Genomic DNA, 17,017 nt, shown 5'->3' with positions numbered 1-17,017 from the left:
GAGCGACCACTGCTCACCCTTATGAACAATGGAATTCTTTCTCAAGCTCAAGTAAACAAAAAAGAAGAAAGTCGAAGTACCAACAAATGATTTTGCCAATCTCAAGTTTATCTTAGTATGATTATTTTTGCACATAAATGTGTTTCAGCTCCAGAGACCCAATTCAATTGCAGAAAAGAGAATCAACAAAAAGATATACATGGGATATATATACATACATATATAGATCCGGACACCTATGAAGAAAGGAAACGTAGTACCAAGGCAATGAACAATGCATGAGGAGACCTTATTTCTTCCCACCGATCATAGGTTGATTTGATGCTGCACCCGTCTTTTGTCCGCTACTGGTGCTTCTCAAATCTATCAAATCTTCAAATAATCTGTTAGGAAGAACGTATGGTTTTGCAGAAGTTGTAGTCCCACTGTGTCTGGGAATTAAATTCACCGGTGTTTCCCTGGCGGCAACACTGGTGGTGGTGGTACCATTGATCCTAGAGCCAAAGGAGTTGTACTGCTGTAGAGGCGTAGGAGAATAAGCAGGCAAGTAAGCAGCATGAGTATCGGCACCAGAGGATGGGGCTGACGAAAAGGTACTCGGGGTAGCATCTGTGGCAGCCCACGATGGGGAAGGCTGAGGCGCAGGAAGTGCTCGCTGCGCCCAAGGTGCAACATAACTGTCGTGGGGAGCGTACCCTTGCTGACTTGAAGCTGATGGAGGTGTTACTGGTGTCTGAGGTGATGATGGGTACGTCGACAATGTGATGCTCAGAAGATCAATCATGTCCTGCTCTGGCTCTTTTTGGGTCTTAACAGGAGGAGGAGGAGGGGGATCAAGCGGAACCAAGGCATTGCTCATGGCGGAGGATGAGGTACTTGACTCGGTGACCCTAGTCACATCACTCCGATTTGGTGACTCAACTGATGTAGCTTGCTTAAAATTCGAGTTCCTGCACTCCGATAACACAGTACGTCTTTGATCAGTAACACAATACAATTTGGCTAAATGAAGAGAAAGTGTCATGGTTCGACTCCAAAACCTGCGAGCCAATTGTGCAAATTCATCATCTTCGTCTTCGTCTTCAACCCGGCTGCTGCTTGCAACAGGATGCTTGATCGGCTCCTTCGCCTGCGAAAGGGATTTTGGTTGCTCGTGAAGCAGAGGAGATCCAGAGGCTATGGCTTCATGCTTCGCAAGCACACTTTGCAAGTTATCATTCAGTTCAAGAGCTTCTCCTAAAAGCTTTTCATCCCTGCAATCATGACAAGTGAGACAGCCACACAAGTATCACATTTTACAGCACAACTCTTCCAACACACGGTATCCTACGGGTTTCCACTAAATTAAAACGATGCAAGTACTTTGCTGAGGCAGGTACAGCAAATTGCATATGTGGAATTTTAAGGTCTCTGTTTGTCATTTGCTACCACTAGTACAGTATTAGGTCAGTATGTATGGGAATCTATGACTTGATGCAAGTCTTCAATGCTTACTTGAGTAGTTGACAAATGCAATAACATTTTTATCACATATGTGCGGAAATAAGGCTTACCCAGTGGAGCTGACTAGCTGCATAAGCTTTTTTTGGTTGGTCCGACATTGGTTCACAAGATCTACGATCAATTCATCTTTTATGGCCTGCAAATACATGCGTATAAGATCATTGTACAAAACAGGTTTGAACTGCAGTCATATGTCCCATTGACACAGATATCTTACCCAGAAATTATCCATAGGATACCCCCAAAACTAATAATACATGCATATGTACACATGCACACGCGCACACACATACACAGATATCTTACCCAGAAATACCCAACAATACAAACTGACAAACCATACAAGGGACAAAGAACAAGTTAACACCTACCCCTTGATCATTAGGGTTCACAGCCTGCAGCATCTCCTTCAATAGCCCCATAACATCACGAATGTGACTGAAGTCTGATAAACTGAACAGAAGGTTTGAAAGCAACAAGGATCAAAAGTAGCGCACTACAAGTTAATGAGAAAGTCATAATGTACTATGCCAATGAACTCACCTCAGATTTCCTATGTCAGTTGCCATTGTTTCATCAAGTCTCGTAGAAGTAATGCTTGGAACACCATACCCTACTTGGCCATGTCCTGATGTTAATGCCAAGTGTGTAACTGGAGGAGTAAGTATTGGTGGAGTGTTTGCTGGCCGTTGCGGGAATAGTATTCCAAATCTCTGCAAAATAAATTTTACAGACCTTTTTATTCATAAAGAAATAAGAATTTCCACACTAGACATGGTTAATGCCAACATGGGCTTTAATTTTATCCAGACCAAGTAATCCATTCAGTGGTCTAGGTCTGGATGGTTGACATTAGATATTAGCAGTAGCTACTCCATTTCTGATTTCATCTTCAAGAGAGCATCAGATGAAATATCATACTACATATAAGCATGCAATCAAGAGAAGATTGTCTATTAAATGTTCAAAAATAGATCTCTGACAGGCACAATTAAGTAGTTGCAGCAAAATAAAGAACAATGAGCCCAGATCAAGGAGTAATACCATGTTGCTTCAGATCATTTTGCTTGACAACATGAAGCTCGTCATCAGTATGAATGGAATTTTGAAACACAGGACTAGAACAAAATTCGACTATTGTATACTACAGCTATGAGGATGTAGCCGACTTTATAACTCAACAAATGACTGACAAAACAGCCAACTTAACTTCAATATTAGCTGACTATTCTCCGGTGTATAGGCACCAATAGTCTATGTTTACAGGGACCACACAGAAAGCACCTTTGCAGTGTACACAGTGCACACTAAGAGTTGCCTCGTGATGGTATATAGACCCTTCCTTTTATAACTTTCATGTCCGTTTAATAAAACTAGTTAACATATTATTTTGTCATGTTATATTCAATAAACAATAGTTAAAAAGAGGAAGAAAAACATAAAGTTATAACAAATGACCAAAATAGGGAATGGGATATTAGGAACAAAAATAACCTTTCTAAGACATTACCAAAATAATTAATAGATGGTTCATACCTTTAGTTCAATGTATGCGTAATAATATTGTGGATATTTCCCACCAGGTCCACCAAATGCTTCTTGCCAAGAATCCAGCAGTACCAAAATTTTATCCCGTACTTGCATATCTGTCTGTTAGGGCTTCCAAAAAATTAAATTAGTATTGAAAGAAGTATGACAGGCATAGGTCACAGAATGTATATATAGAGAACTACCAACGTGATTTGTATCCATAAGGTAGTTGTTGAACATCACACCAACCACATACTAAAGAAATAGTGGGAGTTTGTTTGCTACCATTAATCTAAAACGTTGCATACAGGGTGAAAACCCTCTCAGCAGTAGATGAAGTGTCACCATATAACACAATTTTTCCCTATCTAGCTTGATTTCTCCCACAGACCTCATTAATGACTGCTTTATCTCCACTAGGTATTTGCCATGTATATTCAAAACACAGAATGTAGTAAAGAGAAGGAATGAACATAAAATTTTGGTTGAACCAAAATATCTCTGGTTAACAGTACCACAACAGTCATGCATGAACATAAAACTAAATCGAAGAGAAAGTTGCACTGACCTTTTTTCTAACAATTTTGACCATTTCTTGTAGAATTTTGCATTCAGCAACCTGAAAATGCACATACTCACCACAGTTCTTTATTATTGTCTCCAGAAGCTGCAAGAGTGCCATTTGTTACTAAAAGAAGTTCCAGCATCAAAAGTTACACTATATAAACTTCTATAATGCTTTTGTTTATATCATAGCAATAAAGGATATAAAGCTCAAACTGCCTTTCATTTTACTACTTGTCAGCAACATGAAGTTTATTACAATCTGAATATAGCTGTCAGATTATGATCAAGTTTCTGCATTAAATACATTGCCTTCGGCAGATTGTTTGAATTTGTTGATTCTAGAATTACTAACTGCTCAACTGAGACTGCATTCTCAGAAATATACCAAATTTCAATAGAGCTTGTATCTAGATTTAGCCAGCTTGGCACATACCGTCAAAGCAAGGAATTGAACCTTCGAATTTTTGTTCTGCAAACGCTTCTTAACTGCTTTAAGCACTTCCTTTGCCTGCCTGACTCAAGAAATCACATGAATTTTCAGTAACAGTTTCCAGGCATTTTCAAAACAATAAAAATAACAAGTGAGGAACATTCATTTAAGGCAAATCAATGAACTAATATTATGAAAATTTTCAAACTTTAAAATTTCTTCTGTCAACATAATAATAATGGTAGTTCTAACTATAAACATGTTTGTTGCATGCACATACTACACTTCTGTAAGAAGGCACCAAATTTCATAAACACACAAAGAAATGACCATTCAAAAGATGATTGAAATTTGAAACTTAAGGGCACTGCATTCCATGGCACAATTAAAAAAAATGACTCAATTTACCTTAACTGAAAATTCTCACTGCCATACTGTTGGTTGTTCTATTATTATGTTTAGCGACTATACAAGAAGACATCCAGCAGAGTGCAATTAAGCTAACTTTAGCTCTTAACAGTTGGGTTACTCTTATATCTGTCAACTGTATGTAACTGTCAGATTGTGAGGAGGATAAGCAAGATTCAGCTGATAAAATGTCCAAACTAAAAACATGTTCCTTGGAACTATAATGCAAGTATCTTCTGCTTCTGCATTTCCATTTAACAATGTAATTGTTTGGAGGCTGGACAAAGGGAGCTACAGAAAGTGCAATGTGATCTATAAATTAAGAAAAAAAATAAGGTCATTGATCCCTAGGAAATGTATTTGCCTAAAAGATTATCATCATTCCATAAAACAAGTAGAATACAAGCTCCTGAGAGATTAAAATCATTTGATTAATGAGAGAAACTTAAGATGGTTTGGCGGGCTGAGGTACTTCCGTTGAATGAAATCCATTAATAGACATGAGTGAGTGAAAAGATTGTGCAATAAAGTAAGATAAAGAAACTAACATGTTTTTTATTACATAAGCTACCTTTCATAATAACTTACCAATTACTAGATAATGTTTTAGGACCTTAGGTAACATAGTCTGGACCACAATAAGTGATAAGAATTCCAGTTGTGTATATCATGGAAAAAATACTATCAACAACAAAAGCCTGTAACCTAAAATCTGAAAGAAAATAGAGAAAAGGAGTCATGAAAAGAATGCTGGTAACATCTTCAGAAGCATAACCAAGAAGAAATAACTTTAATCATATACTAGTTAATTTCTCCATAAGAGCATAAGGCCTTGATCCTCGAAGAAATAATGTAAATGGTATACTAGTTAATTTCTCCACAACAGAAGAAAGAAAAATTTTCTCCCCAATCGAGGAAAAAGAAATTTCTCCACAAAAGTATAAGGCCTTAATTATCCTCATCTTTTAGCATGCTATTACTGCTCCACAACAAATTCCACACCCAATCATAGCTAGTCTGGATAGCTTAAAATTCTTATATATAATAATAACGTAAACTCAGACAATGTGGTTCATATTTAAAAAAAAAAAAATCTACCTAAACAAAAGATTATAAAAACCAAATGAACAAATTGGCTGCCTCATCTTTGTTTATATACCATGACTATCTAGGATGGTATGTCATACCAACAATACATGATCTAGTGTCAGAGATATCCGGGACATTGGTGTATGGTAAAGTCGACACAACCTATCTTGTGAAAATAGTTTCAACGCACATGGCAGCCAGAAAGTGAAAATTCTTTTAAATGCTATCTAAATGGGATTTACTAAACTGACACTTTTGTAGCTAGTAGGAAACCAATTCATAGTTGAAGAATTTTGGGTCCTCAGAACTAGCAAAAACTTATTTCTCACTTTCACTAGTTAATTACAACAAGCACATAGATATTCATCTGTTCCTTGATCTACTCCAAGATGAAGCTGTTCCTTCATCTACTCCAACCAAGACATCTCATCTTTCTCTATTTGATGAGTGACTTATGAGAAATACAACAATGTTAGAATCTCATGACTCGAGTAGAAGATAAATCTTGGTTCATGGTATGTGTGGAGCAAGATTTGTTGGTTTGGCATTTGATGCATATTTAGTCACTTACCATGGATGCTTGCTACATTACATAAGAGATTTAGTCTTATATATGAAATGACGCAAATTTTTCCATCCATGACAAGTTCATTTTTATATTGCTTCTGAATGCATGCAAGAGGGGCTGCAGCTCATTTTTGGTAGGAATGAAATCATTGTTATGGTTGAGGATAAGTTCTTCTAGCCTAGTTCAAGAACGATGTGTATCACATCATATCTTAGTGTCGTACTTATATATTAACAAAGGAAAGGACACTATAAACCCATTTTTTTTCTTTTACTATTTTATGATTTAAAGTTTTTGGAGTATGAATGGCATGGAGATTATTTATTTCTAGTTGGTTCATATCTAAGACATGCAAAGACATTGAATAGACTGAATCTCATGGTCGAAGTCTAATGCAGCAGATCACCCTTTCAACGAAATCAAATCCCATTTCATCACTCCGGATACCATACCACAATATCACCCTTTCAACAAAATCAAATCCCATTTCATCACTCTGGATACCATACCACAATGATCCAAGATGGAAAATTATGGAAAAATGGGAAAAGGTAACCTGATCATGGTTTTCAAGGGTTTAGAGAAAACCCCAGTAAATAAATCAGGCAGTGAATCCCTATGCTATGCTAAAAGTATAAATTCTTTTGGGCTCAAGTTGGCACTACTCCCACAGTAATTACCATTCCCCTGCTAAACGTGAGCAGGAAAAATCACTACACCCGTGATCATATACATCTTGATAACAGGAAATTTAATCTTGCCTCATCTCACCACCATGCTGATGTCATTCAAGAACTAAACCCATTTCTTAGCTTTTAATTTTGTACTTGTCATGAAAACAAAATAAAACCCCAGCAAATAAATCTGGCAGTGAATTCCTCTGCTATGCTAAAAGTAGAAATTCTTTTGGGCTCCAATTGGCACTACTCCCCATGGTAATTATTGTTCCCCTGCTAAACTTGAGGAAAAAGTCACCACGCCCATGATTATATACATTTTGATAACTGGATTATCTAAATATCTAATGCTGCCTCATGTCACTGTCATGCTGAGGTCAATCAAGAACTAAACCCATTTCGTAGCTTCTAGTTTTGTACTTATCATGAAAACAAAATTAAGAACAATATCCTGAAAATATAGATTGAGATCTTAGCTAGGTTATATTGATATAAAAGTTATCCATTTTTAGCACCTCCATCGCAGTACTTATTTAACTACAATATATATTCTCAAAACTTGGCAACTCAAATATTTTCTTCCATTATGTATTTTCAAGCAAATCTTTGTGCTCCTATTGATCTATCATCTTAGTCCCAAGATCGAGCTACTAACTAATAAGTTGTACTGAAAAAAATCTCTCTAAAACTAAAGACAATGTGAGAAAATTCTTGACATGCTTAATCAATTTCACCTACTAACTTTAGTGACATGTCAAATAATATCAATGGCAAAGGTATGTGGGGCCAGTAGATTTTTTCCACATCAACATTTAGGCCTTCCCTTACAGCGATGAAATTTCTCTCGTCTTTTGTCGAACTTCTTTAAAGCGAACAAGTCCTATGAAGGACGCTGACTTTGCTACTTTTTTTTAGGGGGTTCCCACTCAGAAGGTAACATTCAAGATCCTAATACTTCACTAAATTCATATATATAACTATATCAACAGAATGCAATTCATTGCCTCGTGTGCAAAAAAAAGAAAACCTGAACTACTTGATGAGAGTCTAGCCAGTCCACAATTAATTTGTTCACGACTGTTGGTTCGGAATGCGAAGTAATTAATCCTTAAAATACTAGTTCTAGAAATAGTCGTTTGGTAGGAAGATTTACACTGTTGAATCAAACAGAGATACGAACGATAACATATGCTTAACATGAGCCGGAACATGGGATTATAAAATGAGATAGTTAATTCATAACTGAAACACACGGCTTGCTCGCGTTCGGTTAAAGCAAATGATAGCCCGTATGCAATAACCAACCAGCTTACAAACTCGTGGAAGAAACACGATGGAGATCAAGATACCACCCATATATACATTTCCTAGCACAACAGAGGAGCAGCTCTATCATCCAGCGATTCATAAACAATCCTCAACATCTCTATGATGATACCTCCAGGATGCATCGGTTTCCAAGAAAACGAGAAGCAACGGAAAATTCTTAGGGAACTAATTGACCGGCATGAAATTCTAGCCCAAGAAAATATCAGGGAAAGAGATCAAGAAGAAGAGGCACAGATTTCAACTCAAGACACCAACCAAGAACCACGACCCTCATCCGGTTGAGAGCGCTCACCACTGATCGTTGTTGATGTTGTCGCAGATATCCATGTTCATCGTCCAATCGGGGCCGATCAACAGATGGCACGTCGCCTTCTCGACTCGGCCGGTCGCCGACGAGGAGGAGGAGGAGAAGGACAACATCTCGGCTCGAGACTTTGGGGTTTCCCCAAGACGAGAGAATAGAAGGGAGAGAGAGAGAGAGAGAGAGAGAGGCGAAGACTTGCGGAAGAGATAATATAATACGAGGAGAAGGAAAATTCCTCACCGTCATCCGAACCCGCAAGAGGGAAGAAAATAAATGGAAGGAAAGAAAACCTTTGTTACCTCGTCGCGTATGTTTTGGATATTACCGGTAATCACACACCGCCTTTCGCTGTGGAATTCCCATATTAACCTTATATTCCAACCCATACAGCTTTTCTCGGCTTGGCCAGATGAGATGTAACTACTCGCTCGTAACCGAAAATGAATGGGCGGCTGAGATAAAAAGTAGGAATGATACAGACGATTTGCACGCAAATTACTTAAATAAAATAATTTCCATGGATCATTAACCTATAAAAATCGCCCATAATTAACACCAAAAAAGCTCCTAAATCGATTAATCGAACCGGTAAACGAATCGAATCGGTTCAACTTCTACTGAATCGGGTTTAAAGTATTTATAAATAATCAAAAATAGAGAAATTAATTATGAATATTTATGGATACTTAACCTAGAAAAATCGTCCATAATTAATTTTTATTTGAATGGACGTCCTAATCTACTCAAATACCGAAAAACTCCTGAATCGATTTATCGAACCGGTTCATCTTCTATTATAAAATAATCTAAAATAGAAAAATAATATACTAATTATTTACCTCGTATTTTCCTTTCATGATTAAAGTATGAGATGATCTGAATACACTCTATTATAAAATTAAGCATAACGAAATTAGTTATTTCATTGATTTTTTTCTTTTTATTTTTAAATAATTTTTAATTCGAAATTAGGAAGATTCGCTGAAACCCTATCAACCATGTAATGGTAGTCCGAGGGACAATGACATGCTCAGGGAAGGACACTTCTAGATAAAAATTATTCCTTAGTGCACTAATCGCCCAAGTTTTGTTCGCCCATCTTTTTGGCTGCCTGCGGTGAAGAACAGTTCCGATGGATGAGATCAAAGCGAAGGGTGCTTTCGTGTACCAGCGAGATGACGAAGACTTCGTTGTCAACCATCATAGTCTCCTGGGCACTACTGCATAAAGAAGTCTTTCGAGTTGGCTGCGGTCAACAAAAGGGGGCGCTGCGGCCTTTCTAAAACGACCCGTGTTTAGTCAACGTTCAAACTGCGCGCTTGTCAAACGTAGGCTTCTTCTGTGGGTGCACAAATCCGTGGCTGCTTTGACTATGTTTGCAGGTGGGCCGTCACAAAGCAGGTGATGGAGAAACCTTTTGACAATGTGTTCGTCTGGGTTTTACTTCGTTCCAGAAGTGAATCTAAGAAGCCTTGAACCTTATGCACGAACAGATGATGAAGGTTGGTTGACTTTGAGGCTCATCTGTTTCGGGATTTACGATGGCCTTGAAAGCCTTTTGAAATGAGAAGGAAATAGTTCGAATGTGAATCACTCAGTCTCTCCGTAGAAGAATATGTTGGAGAACGACATGGATGTAGTCACACACACAAAAGAAACAGCAAGATATGAAGAGAAGGGAAATGCGAGACTTAAGTGTGCATGAAGTGATCACTTACTTGGGAAGAAGATCTCTGACAACACCAGCGTAAGCTTCAGAATAGGTGAGATGGGCATGATGGAGAAGATGGGCACATGAAGAACTGGCCATCGGTTTACCAGGTGAAGAAGACTAGATGCTAGCGAGTAATGCACGTACCCTGCTTCTCCATCCTGCACAAGATCACCTTCCTCCTAATTCTCCGAAGAACTCGCAAAGATCTCTGCCATGGGAGACGCCATCGACAGCTTGATTTATAGAGAATTAGAACTCAACCCCCCATTATTCATGTTCAAATGCTTTGATTGGGTATACAGTCATCAAGAACATGGAGGGCACCAACCCAACCACAACCGTAGGTCCCAAACTTGCTTCGAACCAAAAGTTGGATGAGCTTTTCACAGGGCCGGATTGGATTAGCACATTGGAGTGCTACACTACCTAACACTGTTGTCATTTGTTTGGTTCATTGCCTAAACTTTCGGACCTCTAAAAGATCTGAACAATGTAGCAGAACAGAAAGAAGGAACGCCATGTAATTTTCCGGAGGTGTGCAACTTCTCAGAACACAGCATCGCCATGTTTAACCTCGATTACCAATGTCAAAAGCTGTCCTACATGTCTTGATACGACAAAACATGGTACCTCCCTCGTGTCCTCCCCTTCCACAGATCTCCATTTTGAGTTGTCAAACCGAGAAGGCTCTGAAGAAGGAATGGTGGCAGAAAAATGACAGCCATGAGAATTGATGGCCCGAGATAGGACCAGTACTACACAGAGAAGGTTGGTGCTGCGTTTGCCAGCCCATCCGTGGTACTTAACGTAACCTTCTCTTCAGATGAAGTTGTGTGAAAGTTAACGAGGGTGATGGTTTCTCTAGCAGCTGAAGACGTCGATTCCTTTGCTTCGCACCCACTCTTTCCAGTGGTGTACGGTCCTTTCCACCTCAAGGCGAGAAGGAAGAGAGCTGTACTAGTTTTTTTGGGGTTGGAAAGGACAAACTTGGTGAGTTAGTAGCTGATGATAGTTCACCGAGGCGACATGGGAATCAAGTGATAAGATTCGAGAGAGGAACATCTTGCGATGACTTATCCTTCCTGATTCATCTTGCGAACTTAACTTGAAAACAAATCCTTGATTATATTCCCTAAAATCGATTAATCCCCTTAATTCATCTTGCTTTGACAGTGTTAAGTTAGATCGAACACTTCAAGGGAGAGAAAGAAAAAAATTAGCATAACAATGATGGCAGTGTTTGGATGGATTGATTGCATCAGAAAGCAGTCGAACAATTTTAATCGTTATTATAGTTGGTGGAAGCATAGCTGCCTCAGTGATGATTAGTCCATAATTGTTATCACGAGGAAGATGACAGGGAAGGTGTTTGCATGTCAGCTTTTGGAGAGTGCCAAGTAGCAGCTTCACGAAGAAAACGTGATTTTTTTTCTTTTAATTTATGATATTTTATTTTATTTTTAAGGATAGAGTCTTATGACTTGCTTTTGACCATGATAAAGTTGGTGGATGATGCAATCTCATATCCCATATTTAGCAAGCTTTTAGGTTTTATATGGTGCTTAATTCCGCAAAATTTTATGTTCGAAAAATAAATATCACTCGTTTGCCTCATTCCCATACTGGCCTTTCGAGATTTACACAAAGTAGATAGAGAGGTGTCAGGGGTTTGACTGGCAATGCGCTCTGATAGCAAGTCAAAGGGTATCATATTGTGGCATGAACTTAACGAGTTCCAAATGTAAGAAAAGGCTGGGCTTATAATAAAATATAAATGAAAGCTGCCTATGTTCTAACTCTTTAGAATTTGTCCCTTAAGAGAGGTTCCCCTCACGAGAGGAGAATCTATAAAGCCCTTAGTCTTCTTTTAATGGTGTTTTACACCTTTATGTCGTGGACGAGAGGAGAACATGTAAGGTTATCAGTTTAATCTCTGAACTAGAGTGTATTGACTTAGAGTCGAGTTAAAGGGCTACGACTTAGGTTTCCACGGATGGAGGTTGAATGTGACTCTTCTCATCATTCGTCGGTCGACATTGGAAGGGATTTCTGACTCGACCCATTCAATGATTAAGTTAGCGAAGATTTTTGGGGGGTTTTTGAGAGTTGGGGAGAATATACCAATATTTTTTTCTTGACCCTCGGCACTGTTCTTGGGGGTTGCTTTTTATAAATGTTCCTGGGTGTACGTAGTTGCTTTAATGATCCTCGATCATCATCATAAGTAGGTGTTTAATGCCCGCCATAGGCAGTCGACCCGTATGTTAGGTGTGGGTGCTGTTTGATTTACCTGGTTGGGTCTCATTTAGTGTTGCCTCCCGCTTCCTATGTGGCCCGGTATGAGGTTATGTTGCCCCGTGCAACCTCGAGTGGAGCAGGTGTAGAGAGCTGGCATTAGGCGGCTAGCCAACTTCAGACTCGTGGTGCTAAGTTGGCACAACACACCGGCTTAGGGACTCCACACCGAGTCCGCTTTGGCAGCCAACGTGTCGTGTAGGGTGGATGCCAAAATATGTTATGTCAAATAGGCTTCGTTTTGTCTTTCTATTCAAAGGAGTATCTATATGAAATTTACTATTTATAATCTTTATTTTCATAATAACTTATTATCGATAATATATTTTAAAAATAATAAAATATTTACAATCCCATATTACGAATTTTATCTTTTTTATATATTTTTTTCACAATCCCTTATTTGAAGGAGAAAGTTTAGATCCCTCATCCTGATAGGGAGAATATTATTGATCAATCATCATCCGACACATGACTTTTGCATGACGTCCAAACTAGAAGGAGACAAAAGTTGTCATCTACTAGTCTGCCCATGTGGACAAGGGTCCAAGGTAGGTAGGTGTAGGCTGTCTTCGCTCACGTTTCCTACGTTGAGAAAATACAAAGTGGATGTTACTAAAGGTAATTGAGGGCTACCTCCTCATAGAATATTCTATCCTTTTACAACTAAGTATAAAAGCTTATTTTTAGTATAGTTGTAGGGTTCACTTTTTACTTCTCATTAATATACCCACCTTCCTCATATTGCTAACTTGGGCATTGAAGAGACTAGGTTGGAAAATCTTTCTCAACCTCGATCTTCGTATAGGTGACACATCAGAAGCTCGACGTTTTCACCTTAGAGGTACTTCAGCCATCCCTACATATACAGGTCTGAACTGCATCAAACTAATCAGGACATCAATGATATTTTCCAATAATATTTTCTAGTGTTAGAAGGAGGATCCAATGTTGCATGAATACCCACTCATTGACTCTCTTAATCAACACTCAAGCGAAGAGGCTTTGTCTCTGACACACATTACTTTCACCCAACGGGGCAATTGCCACCATTTTCTGCACATCAGTGTATCTATCTCGGCATATACACTGATAAAATACTAGTATTTATTCAATGACCAAAGATGGCCCTAAGCCACCTAGTCATCCCTATTGAAGTGCTATTAAATCTTATTTAGAAAGTGTGTACATTAACATGTATCATATAGGCCATCACTCTGCTTTTACCCCAGTTGGCCCAACAAGCGATGCCACCAACTCACTCATTATCCTCGCTCCATCGACACTAGAACTTGTCAAGGTTCCCTGACTTGACACAATGCCAACATACTAAGAGCAACCAAGACTTGTTGAATTATCGATCGAGGGGGCACTTCGATCCTAAATTGTAGAATTCAGTGAACTGCATTACCCTCAGTATGTCTTACCTAAATTTGAGACCCATACTCGATGGAGGACTTACTGTAAAGCCAACTGCAATAGATGGACTAATGTTTGAAGGAGAGTTCAAACTGCAATAGATGGACTTACTGTGAAGCCTAGCTTGAGAATGATATACTCTCTTGAAGCCACTTTCCATCTGCTCTTTCACCCAGTTGGCTAGAGAGTTCAAACTTTACTTCCCTAGGAGAGTACACCCTTGGTATTTAATGGCAACACTCCTTGGACTCAAGCAAAGGGAGGAAGAAACGTTTGTAGACTTTGTTGCTCGATTCACAAATAAGATCCGATACGTAGCAGATGCTCATATATCACTCATAATATAGACGTTTATGATGGAGCTCAAGGTCACTCATTTCTTTTGATCATTGATAGAGAGATCATTGATGATTATACTCAAGATACTTCAAAAAGTCAATAAATGCATTACGATCGAGGTAATAATCTCGGGTAAGTATTAGGAGTCATGTAAGAGGTTGAAACAAGAGCAAACATAATCAATCCTAGTCCCAAAGTCACCTCAATAGAGGAGAAATAAATGATCTAAGCTACCCTGCCTAAGGTCTAAGCTGACCCCCTAAATATAAGTAGAAATATAGTTTTTTTCCAAATAAAAAAGAAGGGGCTCTTATGGGATCCTCACCCAATGAAAACCTCATTAATGAAAAGAGATAGGTTTAATAGTATAAGTACTATTAGTTCAATTGAGATCATGGCCACGATACTAAAGATTCTCATGACTTAAAGGAACAGATTGAAGAGCTCATACATCGGAGACACCTCAAGCGATTTGTTTGAAAGCATCGAGAACCCTCACCCTCATCGCAAGGGCCAATGGAGAGACACATTGATGTCATTATTAGTGGACCCATCTTTTAGGGGAGAGGGAATAGCTCCTCGACCAGTAATGCTTATGCTTGAGTTGTCATTGAAAAGCACTCGAGGATGGAGGGTAACCTAAAAATAACCTTTAAAGAGGAAGAGACAAAGTACCTCAACTTAAATCATAGTGATGCCTTAGTTGTATCTGTGAGATGATCAACGTTAGAGTGAAGAGGGTCATGATCGATGTAGGTAGCTATGTTAATATTTTCTATTTTGATACTTTCCAAAAACTTAGGCTGTCAATTGATAATCTTACCTCAATGACTTCTTTACTGACAAGGTTCACTGATAACTACATCTTGCCCCTTAAGACTGTGAACCTACATGTCATATTCGAAGATGAGCCATACTCCAAAACAATATAGTTAAGTTCATGGTGATGGATATTCCCTCAACGTATAACACGATCTTAAGTTGACCTACACTAAACAGACTGTAGGAAGTGATGTTGACTTACCACATGATGTTGAAGTTCTTGATGAGGGCTAGTATCGAAGAGTTGAAAAGTAACACAAAAGAGTTACGCTAGTGCTACCCGACAACGATCTCCCTATTGAAGAAAGCCCAACCCGAGGCATCATTATGGACCTCAAGACTTGGTTAAGTCCACCCCCACATCCCTTCCTAATGGAGAGGTGGGTGCAACTTATTAACTTCCTTTGGAAGAATTATGAGGTGTTTGCAAGTTTGTGGAGAGATATGTCGTAACGTAGTTTAACATTACTTAAACATTTCCCCCAAAACACAACCAGTGAAGCAAAGGCATCATAAGTTTTCCCCTTATTGCTAGCTGGCAATTAGTGATGAGGTAAATAAGCTATTAGGAGCAGGGTTTAGTGTCGAGGTGCAATGCTTCTAATGGCATACTAATGTTATACTCATTAACAAATCTAATGGAAATTGGAAGATGTGTATCGATTATATTGATCTCAACAAAGCACATCCAAAGATAACTACCCCTTTCTTGGATTAATCAATTAGTCGATGCTACATTAGGTTACAAGCTCCTTACCTTTATGGATGTATTCTCAATATATAACCAAATTAAAATGGTGTTGAGGACCAAGAATGTATTTCTTTTATCATAGACCAAGACACATATTATTACTGAGTTATACCCTTCGAGTTAAAAAATACGATAGCAACGTACTAAAGGATGGTGAATAAAATATTTAAATATTAGATCAAGAGAAATGTTAAAGCTTATATGGATAACATGATAATGAATAATAAGATAACCAACTCGTATCTAACGGATTTGATTGAGATATTTCAAGCTTTAAAAAAGTTCAACATGTACCTCAATCTAACCAAATACATCCTCAGAGTTAACTTGGGAAAGTTTTTCGATTTCATCGTGTATCGAAGAGATTTATATGCAAACCCCAAGAAGGTATGAGTCAAATTAGATATACACCCACCTTGGATGGTAAGAAAGATTCAACAGCTAATAGGTCAGCTAGTAGTGCTTAGTTGATTCTTATCTTAATCTAGGTGTTTATCTTTCTTTTAGACATTAAAGAACTTAAATAGTTTTCTATAGACCGAGGAGTGCCAAAATGCATTTGAAAAGTTGAAGGACCACCTTACTAAGTTGCCGCAGATTACTTTCTCTACCTCGAGCAAAATTCTAAGTCTCTACCTCGCTATCACTAACATAACTGTCAACTTGGTATTAGTATAGGACAACATAGGAGTTCAAATGTCCATTTACTATATCTAAGCACATTATGAGCGGACCCAAGAAATGGTATCTCCTTATCGAGAGGCTCGTATTTTGCATGAGTCTTGATGATAAGGAAGTTTCGCCTATATTTCAAGCACATGATGTATAAGTGATTACTATTCAACCAGTCATGTAGGTTTTTTCTCGATTTGGGTAGAAGCAAGCTCCCGATTTGAGTTCAAAATCTTCAACAATGAAATTAAGTATTAAACACTTCTATCGAGGCTTCAACTTGCCAAGAGCTTAAAGTTTAGGACTTGATAGTGTTCAATGACTTATAACTAATTATAAAGTAAGTAAAAGAGATACAACCATGACAAAGTACTTCACTGAGGTGTAGAACTAACCCATAGTTTCTCTTGGCTTATTATCTTGCAGATTCCTTGTGAAGAGATTGCCCAAGTCAACACGCTTGCCAGATTAGCATTGGTTTAGGTCATAAAGGATGGTCAGTCACTATTCAAGATACTATCGCTTCGAACCATAGACATGCACGAGGTAACTATGACCAAAGAAGAGATGAGCTAAATGGACGAGATCATGCTCTACAAA

General features: G+C 38.4%; 1 protein-coding gene across 1 annotated transcript; it reads right to left on the bottom strand.

The window, feature by feature from the left end:
- Positions 1-77: 77 nt before the first annotated feature.
- Positions 78-8,664, bottom strand: LOC135612444 (TOM1-like protein 6). The gene is made up of 9 exons (XM_065108755.1): positions 8,394-8,664; positions 4,034-4,112; positions 3,602-3,700; positions 3,040-3,153; positions 2,047-2,216; positions 1,875-1,956; positions 1,554-1,639; positions 1,041-1,253; positions 78-950 (listed from the first exon to the last, which is right to left on the bottom strand). Exons 1-9 carry the CDS (start codon positions 8,519-8,521, stop codon positions 290-292), a joined length of 1,632 nt encoding a protein of 543 aa, XP_064964827.1. The 5' UTR covers positions 8,522-8,664; the 3' UTR covers positions 78-289.
- Between the last annotated feature and the right edge of the window lie 8,353 nt (positions 8,665-17,017).

Source organism: Musa acuminata, chromosome BXJ2-5, assembly GCF_036884655.1.
Source record: "Musa acuminata AAA Group cultivar baxijiao chromosome BXJ2-5, Cavendish_Baxijiao_AAA, whole genome shotgun sequence".
In the NCBI taxonomy this organism is placed as follows: Eukaryota; Viridiplantae; Streptophyta; class Magnoliopsida; order Zingiberales; family Musaceae; genus Musa; species Musa acuminata.
Note: the sequence above shows the minus strand (reverse complement) of the source record. Positions and strands in the feature narration are given on the sequence as shown.